General features: G+C 48.9%; 1 protein-coding gene across 1 annotated transcript; it reads right to left on the bottom strand.

Moving 5' to 3' along the window:
* Positions 1 to 4,778: 4,778 nt before the first annotated feature.
* On the bottom strand, positions 4,779 to 9,993 carry LOC129380194 (uncharacterized). Its single transcript, XM_055075560.2, has 3 exons — positions 9,917 to 9,993; positions 4,993 to 6,374; positions 4,779 to 4,904 (listed from the first exon to the last, which is right to left on the bottom strand). Coding segments are annotated over exons 1-3 (1,461 nt in total). The 3' UTR covers positions 4,779 to 4,902.
* Between the last annotated feature and the right edge of the window lie 687 nt (positions 9,994 to 10,680).

The following is a 10,680-nucleotide window of genomic DNA, read 5'->3' as shown; positions in this document are numbered from 1 at the left end:
AACCTAAAACCAGCTACACAGACAGGCACATAGAGAAGTATCTGTACGTGCTCTTGCGAATGTCATTGGAAACGAGTTGAAAGCGCTGCCCGTTCTCCGCAAGTTCATACGTTAATCGATTCCCCTGGTAAGATGTATTTGGCCAGCTTCACCTTTAGGACATCATCTCCCCTCCAGAGACACTGTTACTGGCGCTCTTTGGCCGTTGTAGCCCTTGCACCATAAAACACTATTAAACAACAATCTCCACTCCAGAAGTATTTTTCAAACCTCCTTGGCGTGAACGGACAGGGCACTACCGCGATGCCTATCCATCCTCACTCTCGCACTTGGAAGCCTGTGTTATCCGCATGTTCCTTGTCCGCGCAAACTCTTGCCTGGGTTCTAAGTGCACCTCGGTAAGGCCGAATAAAAAAATTTGGAGGACACTTAAGCTTCGCCTTTAAGAATGGTACGCGATAGCATTAAAAGCTTCCTGACTTCTCCCCACATAAGCGACTACATAACTTATGTAACCGCAACGTTTACTGGGAAACGCTGGCGGCGAACACTATGCATGAATGCGAGCTTTCTGCTAGAAACGCATCCTCTTGCGTGGACCGATTTGGAGGTGGGGCTCAGTCTCGCCAACAATAATAAATCATTTTCAGCTTTCTGTTATCGTTTCGCACATTTAAGTCGGCGAAGATTTATCATTACAGGCATGCGCTTTCGGCGTTTTGTTTCAGGACATTTGTTTGAGGGCTTTCATTCTCAAAATTCCGATGAATAACTTTCGCAAGAATGTAAGACAAGGTGTGACAAATTTTAGCGACAGTATGGTGTTGGAATATGCTCTTCATATACCGCATGTCATATAGCAACGTGTGGCATATACATATAAAAAAGTTTGCGGCAATTTATGCTCATGGACAATTCCACCGACACTGAAACCGGATTTTCTGTGATACGGGGCCCTTAACGCGCCAAGCATTTCAACGCGCTCGTTTGCCTTCGAGGAGTTCATAGCACGAAGGCCCGTTCAGCGGCCTACAATTGGACAATAATGCTTTCGCATTCACAACTCGCAAGAAGTGTTTAGGTGTCCTCGTATGTTATTGCAAGAGCAATTATATGCGGGAGCTGCAGGCGTGCAGAAGGGCCCTGGACGCGCAGAGTGCGTTTGGCTGCAACGACGACGTTGACGCTGCGCTCAATCAGCTCGGTGACGAAGCAAGGGCAGCGTTTTGCCTGCCGCTGCTGGCATGGGAGTTCTACGCAATATAAGGCCACTGGCCTTCATCATCAGCATTTAAGGGTACACCCTGATCGGAGCAGTAAACGTTAACCTAACGTTATCTTACATTTCTTATGGGCGCTGACTAGAGCCGACAGTTTCATGTCGGTCTCGTCCTGGTCTCATCCACGGAGGTTTGGTCTCATCTCGTGCCGCATCGGGATGCGATGCCTGCAAGGCCACTAGAGAGAGATAGTGATTTAAAGAAGGAAATGAAGCTGGATTCTACGCTTATTCTTTTAGAGCTTGATACGCCTGGTAGCTGCCAGATCGTTGTTCTTTCTGAGTAGCAGCAGTTGCGTTGCTTGCGGCGTCGCGCAAACATGGCGCACCCGCGTGTATCCGGAACACCGTCCGAGGATTTCAAACGCAAGGCTAATTACTTTGCCACTGTTGTCAACGTTAGGCATCCGGACGAAAGTGCCGAAACTCTCTCGGCACTTTGCATGTAGGATGCCAAAATGTCAAATTAGGAGAACTAAAAATCACATTGTCCATCTATTATCGCGAAAGATAACACAACTTTCCGACTCTTTTTGGACCAAAGATGGCTTGCACGGAATATAATTTGAATGCTGTAGTAATAAACCCTTCCTGGATCCGCCGCATTTTGCACCTAGTGAAAAGCTTATTAAATATACTGGTCGCGAAATTTCATTTGAAGATCACAACTCATAATTCACAATATTGCGGCAGACACTTTAGAACAAGCACGTGATACTCCCGTCATAAAATTAAGAAACAGGGCACGGTTAATTTAAAAAAAAAGGCACTCGTACCACATTATGGTTCACTCTTTTAGCGATTGGTGTCACAACACACGATGAGTTCTAACGCTTGGTGAGTCAGAGAGGCTGACACCTTCTACTCAGCTGTGGCAATGGAAAAGAAACGTAATACGACTAACTACCTAAGAGGTGAACACGAAATCAGGCCAAAAACCATTTATGATAACTCACAGAGAAGTTCTTCACTTTTCGAAGCTAGATCATGATGCCTTAGAACTTAGAATGCCCTTAGAACGCGTGGTCACCCGCCTTGGTTGCTTAGTGGCTGTGATGTTGGGCTGCTAAGCACGAGGCCGCGGGATCGAATCCCGACCACAGCGGCCGCATTTAGATGGCGGCGAAATGCGAAAACACCTGTGTACGTAGATTTAGGTGCACGTTAAAGAACCCCAGAAGGTCGAAATTTCTAGAGTCCTCCACTACGGCGTGCCTCATAATCAGAATGTAGTTGTGGCTCGTAAAACCCCATAATTTAATTTCTTAGAACGCGTGGTTATAAAGTAAGCTACACCAAGGAAAAAGAAGCGTGTGCTTGCTGCAGTAAACCTAGGGAAACGATGTAACATGTTTTAATAGCATGTAAAGATATCTACCTAGCTGTCCGTTTAGGCTCCGCTAGTCTTTTGAAGCCAGTGGATTTCAGGATATCAGGGGGAACGTAAATTTATCTTCAACCCAGATTAGTAAAATATTGGCAGTGGCTTAGCTCCGCTATGCCAGGATATACGTAGCGAAAGCTAAGGGATAGCATGATTAGCCTTGGTTAATCTTGATTGCAAGTCCAGGTTAGTCTGGTTGTCTAGCTATGTTGCGGCGTTTAGCCAGTCGTTCGGCGCACTCTTCGCCTGCTTTCTGGGCGATTCGTTTCCTCTTCATCTCGTTCCGATGTCGATTCCAGGCCTCCTCCTGCTTATCAGAATTGTCGCTATCCATACTGCCGCCTCAACTGTAGTTGCGGCGCACGCGAGCTCTGATTTTCAATTCTCCGACCTGTTATCAGGCATGTGACGCAGCTGGCGAAGCGAGCGGAGGCGAGCGCAATGACGAGCAACGCGGTGGGCCGTCATGTGCCTCCTCGGAGCACGGCCATGGCGAAATCGCAAGTTCGCGGCCAGTAAAGCTTTTGCTTGAAAATTTGATGGGAGGTATGGTGGCAGAAAAGAAGGGACAACACAAAAAACACTGTCGCACCAAAACAAAGTTCCCAATAATGGTCGAGAAATTCTCATGCGTAGGAATTTTTTGTCTCTTAAACGATAAGTGAAACATTACGCTAAATAAGAAAAAAAAGTTCGCTGCCGCGACCCACCCCTCGACTTCAACAAGGATGGTCATAGCAACCATCCATCCAACTAACTGCATGATTAGAGATGTCACGATGTCTAACTGCATGTTTAGCACGATGCCACGTGTCTGCGGGACATTTTATTGCGACATCACTTAGATGTACACTCAAGGCGAATTGCTGCCATCGACGCGGTCGTGGCGTCGCCGGAATGTTCCGTATGAAGTCCAAATGCGATTACATCGCGGCTGCGCGCCATATGCAGTAGGCGCAAGAGATAGCGTGCGAGTGTGAGCCGAGAGGGATGGTTGTTTGATCGTGGCGCATGAGGGAAGCGAGTGCGAAGGGTCCGCGCCGCCTTTAAGGCGGCGTGGGCCCTTCCAGGAAGACGTTTCCAGGGAGCCGCCAGAGCCACTCCTGTCCCTAGTGGAGAGCGGCGTCACCATGGTATCAGGTCACCGGCATCATGAGGCGCTGGCGATGCCCGCTATTTCTGCAAAATTTGTCCTTGCGTTGTCGCTGTTTCACTGTGGTTCGGTGGTCAGGTAGCCATCGAACCCGGTGCTGTTGCGTGGTAAACTGCCACAACCTTGACGAAAACTGCCGGGTCCTGCAGCTGCCTATAACGTCTTACAGTTTCACAGGTAAATGGTATGAAAAGAAACGCAAGCAAGTATGTATAAACGCCATCCACATAATCAATAAGATCAGAAGGCGAAAGGTCATCTGTGTATGTTTCATTCCTCTGTAGCTTGTTTCATCTGTAGCCGATAATTTTCCTTGGTAGTGTGGGACGGCACCACGGCTAAATTGAAACAAATTCTGCTCGTTCTGGTAGGCACTAGACTAATCGTCCGCGTACAGGCAAGTAACGCACTTGAACGCTGTGTAAAAAACGCATCCACTACGAAATATGACTGCTAACGATTGAGAGGTTTTAGCCAGAACAGTCATGCATACCTTCGGTACCGCCTGTATATTCATCGAGGTATTGTACAAGTGGTTTACAAACCGCCGCCGAGCTAGGGACACCAGAGGGAAGGTGCGAGCTACTGGTTCCTGTAGCCTAGGTACGAAGTTGAAGCCTTTCATAGAATGTTCAAAAATACGTTATTCAAGTACTTACTTTCCTTATTAAGAGTTCGTGCAAGGATCCCTAGGCAAGTATTAAACATGAAATAGCGGAGCGACGTTATCGCAACGCTTCCTGTCCATTTCAGTGAAGGTACGGGTTAGCATATAACCGAAGCCAGCACGCCGTCATACTGCGAGTTCCATTCTTCACCAAACGCACCGCCTGGAAAGCAATGGCGAAAGGTCATAGTCTGAGACAACGAAGCCAAATGCGTCGCTAACATCACGATGCAGCGCCCAGAATCTTATGGTTCAGTATTCCAAGCGGATAGTAAGCACGATGACTTCAACGAGCTTTTTTGTACAACAGGAAACATTTATTTTGCAACAGTATTTAACAATATGGACAACTGAGCTTAAGCTCAACAAACTGTTCTTTTCCTCTTCAGCGTACCATGTCTTCTGTTTCAAAGAATAATTTCTGCAAGGAGAAAAGAGTACACATGACACATTAGTATCGGAACTAAGTGCGAACTTTAGAATTTCAGCGTATTCTATATTGTACTTACACTTCTTCCTGCGGAGGAGGGTGTTGTAGTCGAAGGGAGTGCCAAGGCCGTAGCCGTAGTTCAGGCCGTAGACACCGAAGCCGTGGCCAAGGCCGTAGTGGCCAGCGCCATAGCCGAGGCTTCCAACACCGTAGCCGTAGACTGGGGCCGCCTGGTAGGCAGCGAAGGCTGGGGCAGCATGGGAGACAGTGGCCACAGCTGGGGCGTGGTGGACGGTGGTGGTGGCAACAGCGGGGGCGGCGTGAACGGTAGCGACAGCTGGGGCAGCGGCGTAGCTGGTGACTGGGGCAGCGGCGTAGGTGGCTACTGGGGCAGCGTGAGCGACTGTGGCCACAGCTGGGGCAGACTGGTAGGTGGTCACGTGGGACACAGCTGGAGCGGCAGCGACGGTGGCGACAGCTGGGGCCGACTGGAAGACCTTGGTGACAGCTGGGGCAGACTGGTAGGTGGCGACAGCTGGGGCAGACTGGTAGGTGGTGACGCGGGACACGGCTGGGGCAGCAGCGACGACTGGGGCGCTCTGGTAAACCTTAGTCACAGCTGGGGCGGCCTGGTAAGTCACGCGGGAGACAGCTGGAACAGCGTAGGTAGCGACAGCTGGGGCTGACTGGTAGGTGGTGACAGCTGGGGCAGACTGGTAGGTGGTGACGTGGGAGACGGCTGGGGCAGCTGCGACGACTGGGGCGCTCTGGTAAACCTTAGTAACAGCTGGGGCGGCCTGGTAGGTCACGCGGGAGACAGTTGGAGCAGCGTAGGTAGCGACAGCTGGGGCAGACTGGTAGGTGGTGACAGCTGGGGCAGACTGGTAGGTGGTGACGCGGGACACGGCTGGAGCAGCGGCGTAGGTAGCGACCGCTGGAGCAGCGTGGTAAGTGGTAGAGACAGCTGGGGCAGCGGCCACAACTGGAGCGGACTGGTAGGTGGTCACGCGAGACACGGCAGGAGCAGCGGCCACGGTGGCGACTGGGGCAGCGGCGTATGTAGCGACAGCTGGAGCAGCGTGAACAGTGGTCACAGCTGGAGCAGCATGATAAGTGGAGACGGTACGAGCAACAGCTGGAGCAGCTACGGCGTAGCTGGCGGCTGGTCCGTAGGCAAGGCCGTGGCCGACACCGAAGCCAGTTAGGCCGGAGTAGCCAATTCCGTGGCTAAGACCATAGCTAGTGAGGCCAACACCACTGCCGAGGCCAACACCGCTGCCGAGGCCGACACCACTGCCGAGGCTGTAGCCACTACCGTGAAGGATTCCAGCAAGGGCGCTGGAGGCCAGGGCAAGGATGACGCAAGCACGGAGCTGTAAAAAATAATTTAGAATATGTAAGGTTATATTATTATGTAAATTCCGTCGGGACAATTTAAATGCTCTGACACGATTTTTTTTTCTTTTGTGAATGACATTTTCTTGTTACGCTGACACATTTAGGACTTACGAGTGATAGCTTCGACGCGCACGGAGTCCTAGGATAACATTTGGCTCAGGCAGACAACTTTTTTTTTGGCATAATGTGAGCTGAGCGTTGGCTCAATTGAGGCTTCCTATGTTTTACGATAAGTGGCGGATATTCGGACCTCGGGAGTAGTCTTCTGTTAATATAAGAGTTTAAAGACAGGCAAGGCCAGACAGAGCCACAAGTGAAAGGAGCTTTCATGTGAAGAACTCTGTCGAGTTCTCCAAAATGGCCTAAACCTTGTCCTAAGTGCACCTTTGTTATGCATTGCCGAATGAGGTTCTTTTTTACATGGTTTGTGACATTTATAACAAACATGGTTTTTACACAGCTAGTTCCCTTTCTTCTGTGAACGCGGTCTTTTTTAGCAATCCAATCGCATTCGTTGTGACTTATATTCACATTAAATGGAGAGGAGGGTTTGCGTCCTGAGCTTATAATATTTAAGGTTTCTCATAGCCAGTAAAAAATGCCATGAAAATGGCTTAGAGGCATATTTTATTCGTTCAGTAAGCGCATTAACTGGTTATAATAAGGATTTCTGGAGTTGGTCTCGCATCAAGCAGTGAAGTAAATAAAGTAAAGTTTAAGAAGTATGAAAATAAATGGAGGATCGACATGTGTTTCCTCACACTTATGCGCCAATTGTGAAGTGCAAATTACTTTCTCTATGGTGAGATGGGTATGTGGTCGAAACTACCGCTGGAATGATTGCGCTTTAAAGACTTTCGGCGAGCCTAGGTGAGACGCTCGATGCAGAGTGCGCTTACCATGGTTGTGGCAGTTGTTCCGTTGGCTAAGCAAGGACTGCTGAAGTTTGCCCGTCTCCGACTCTCTTATATACGCGACACGAAAAGTGCGAAAGCGACGGGGACAGGATACTGAGTCAGTGAGGGAGAGAATGCAAAAAAAAAAAAAAGAAGGCGACACCTGCAGGTAGGCTATCCCTCGTACCTAGGTGCACGCACGTAGAAACGCAGATCCGGTTGAGAATGCGCGTAACGTTATTTTATGCAGGAAGAATGCTGATCACCGCTTTTTTTTAAATTTTCAGTTACCTTAAGTGCTGCCTCCTTCTCTGCCCCCTTTTAGAGCACTTGCCACTGTCTGGAAGAACCTAGGATATATTTTCTTTTTGCCCCTAGTAGGCAAAGCTGATGAGGCAGCAAGTGCACTCCGAAGGGTGGATCGCGACAATTCGCTTTTAACAAGGCGATGGTTCGAGAGTGCTGATACGAGAGCTCGCATTGCAAGAATGGTTTGTATGGGGCAACTGCGCTTCCCCCAAGCCTTACATTGATCTTGAGAAAAGTCAAGGAGTGCGCCGGCTGCGTTATAATGCGGGTTTTGATTTATTGCTTTCTCTTGCTCTAAAATTTAAATGAGTACGTGTCTTGCTCGTGTGCTACTATGCAATCGGGTAGCGATAAATCCTACAGGGGAACTCCTAACACGACCTTCATTGCTGTCCCATGGGCTGCCCATAACCCCAGTTTCGGGAACATTCAAGGAACACTATTAAATTTTGCTAGTGGTGATAGCACAGTGAGATGCTCAAGAAAAGGCCGAAGCGGGTGTTCTATTCCGATTGCAATTATATGGACACTGAAGAATAATTTTGCCGTCGGCGTAAGCGTCGCCATCGCCATGGTGTTCCGTATCAAGTCCAAGCGCGATAACACCGTCGCCGCACGGCCTACGCTGTATGTACGAGTGAAACTGTACCAGGAGAACCGATGATTGCGGTTCAATCTCGCCCAGCAGAAAGCGAGGAAACACAGGGAGGAAGCGCGCCCTCTTCCGTTGCGTGCGAGGCGCCCAACGTTGCATGACAGCGGGCGGGAGGCGAGGGAGTAGAGGGGGGGGGGGTCGATGTACTACTCCGGCTCTAACTGCGTATGCCGTGGCTTCGCGATCTGCGATCTGCGCGAGAGCGATCTGCGTTGTGGCCAGAGTCTAGCTGCGTCGATGGTTCGTAGCTTTGTGCGTGTTCTGTGTTCTCGGCGCTCAGTATGCGTTAAAGTGATAGAGATCACGAAGGTCTCCTCACTCGCAGGTGCTGGCGCGCTTCCTGACCCAAGCGTTTTGACTGCGAGTGTGCGCAGTCAATGAGTGGGATGTGCTCATGTTATCTGCGCGCACAAACACCATACATGTTAATTTGGTTGTCAAGTGAATGCTTACAAGTTCTGATTCTTTATGTGGCCTCATCAGCTCATCTTGAAGCAATGTTGTCTGCCTAACAGAAACGTGGCTTAATTCGTCTGTTCTGGATTCTGAGATCCTGCCCCTCCTTCCCGACTTCGAAAGTTTTCGCAAAGATCGAGCCGATGATACTCGGTGTGGTGGTGTCCTTATCGCCATGAGGCATCACCTACGTTGCATCCCGGTTACCATATCCTCATCTTTTGAACTGCTTTAGCTTTATTGTACTGCATCGTTCCCGCGAATCCTTCTTGGCATTTGCTATCGCCCTCCTTCTACTGACTCTTCTTTTTTGCCGCTTTTCCACGACGCCTTATGCAAGATAACTACCTCATATCCTAACGCGCCTGTGCTACTATTAGGCGATTTTAACCCATTAGGGACCGGTTTCTTTTTTTTTCTTGCTATCTTGAAATAACTCTTATATATTAACTTATCCTTGTACTAATAATCCACATACAAAAAATTATTACTCTTGCCTAATTAATTTTTGAGATATAGCCCGTGACCATATGGTCACACTGGGCCCTTACGCTACAGCAAAATACGCGAAGTGAAAAACATTTATTTCAAGCCATGAAACATCCCAAAAAACCTACATAGCCAATAGTCGAGCACTTATTTAGTGTTATGTGGTTTGAATCATGGAATACACATGCCGTCGTCATAGTTTGTGCATTGTGTGTGCACTGCGCTGTTGCAATTATCTCATGCGTACCTCCACCTCTTGCCATTAGGTATTGGTGCAACAAAGTGGGCCACTTGGTCATACCGTGTACCAGTCAGGACATCACCAGTCTTTGAATTCTGCGTTGACCAGGTCCTCTATGCTTATTGTCCCATCGCATCAGGTAACTTTGCGCAATTTGCCTGCGGAATTCCACCTGCGTGACGTGGAACCCTGTGCTACAAATTAGCGTCCAAGCGTTGCTGATAGATACATCACAAAGTCAAGTGAAAATCGGCCACCACCACTTTTTGCCACGGGTTACAATCCTGTGGGCGCATACATTTGCATCAATCTGGTCCGTACCTCTCATAAAACTTGTACTGAGCAACAGTGTTTTTCGCGGGCCACCTCGATTTGCTTCTTCTGAACACGAGAGTACCTGTCTGCAGATGACATTGGCTCTACGCCGTGAATGGTGCTTATAATCGTTACTACAGATTTGTCCGTCCAGCGGACAACAATTATCCCATTGTCGCTCAGCACGGGCTCTTCCTGCCCGCGAGGTTGGCGCTTGACGAATTGGGGTCGAGCGATAGGGCACTCTTTGGGAACACGATTCTGCTTCGCTGTGCCCGTGCCTTCGTAGCCCTGTGACTTGATATGCCTGAGTAGCGGCATGCCTGTGAATAAATTATCAAAATAGAAAAAGAAAGGAAGGTCGTGCGTCTCTGCTGCGAGTTCATCCACCATTTGAAGAAGTGGCGCCGCTGCTTTTCCGAAGTCATCTTCATATTTCTCAGATGTTCCGGGTTCCCCTGCTTGCCTTGATACACTTTGAAGTTTACAAGGTATCCGTTCTTGGCATTTAGGCAGCATACTTTATACCCCAAGCGGATAGGCTTTCCGCGCATAAACTGTTTACAGCCATGACGACCATAATACTCAATCATACTTTCGTCATAGCTCAGGTGACGCACAGGTTGAAAGTGCTCCAGAATCCTTGCTTTCAATAGCACCCTCAATGGACGCAACTTTGCCAACTTGTCACTAAGCGTTAGGCTTGCATTTCGCACAATGCAGGAATCGCATTATCTGTACGAAGCGCTTTCTCCGCATAGCATTGTAGGCCATCGTGTTGCGCATATCCAAGCCGCTGTCCCAATAGCACTTTTTCCCTGGCAAGCGGTTATAGCCGCACAAAGGGAGGACTCCAAGAAAACCTCATTCTTCTTTGGTAACCTCCGGATCGGGCATATTGAAAAATAACGCATACTTTCTTGTTTGTTCGACTAGCAGCTCCACGACGGCTTCGTCAAAAAAGATTTCGAACAATTCAACAGGGGAAAAGCCCCTGTAAGCAGCAAA

Source organism: Dermacentor andersoni, chromosome 3 (genome assembly GCF_023375885.2).
Source record: "Dermacentor andersoni chromosome 3, qqDerAnde1_hic_scaffold, whole genome shotgun sequence".
NCBI lineage: Eukaryota > Metazoa > Arthropoda > Arachnida > Ixodida > Ixodidae > Dermacentor > Dermacentor andersoni.
This window is presented reverse-complemented; position numbering and strand designations above follow the sequence as displayed.

What these genes read in the sequence shown, in the direction of transcription:
- LOC129380194 (XM_055075560.2), bottom strand. Translation starts at nt 9,993, where the DNA reads ATGCCGCTACTCAGGCATATCAAGTCACAGGGCTACGAAGGCACGGGC. An exon ending in CAGAATCGTGTTCCCAAAGA is followed by an intron (nt 6,375 to 9,916) that starts GTGCCCTATCGC and finishes CATTCACAAAAG; the next exon opens with AAAAAAAAATCGTGTCAGAG.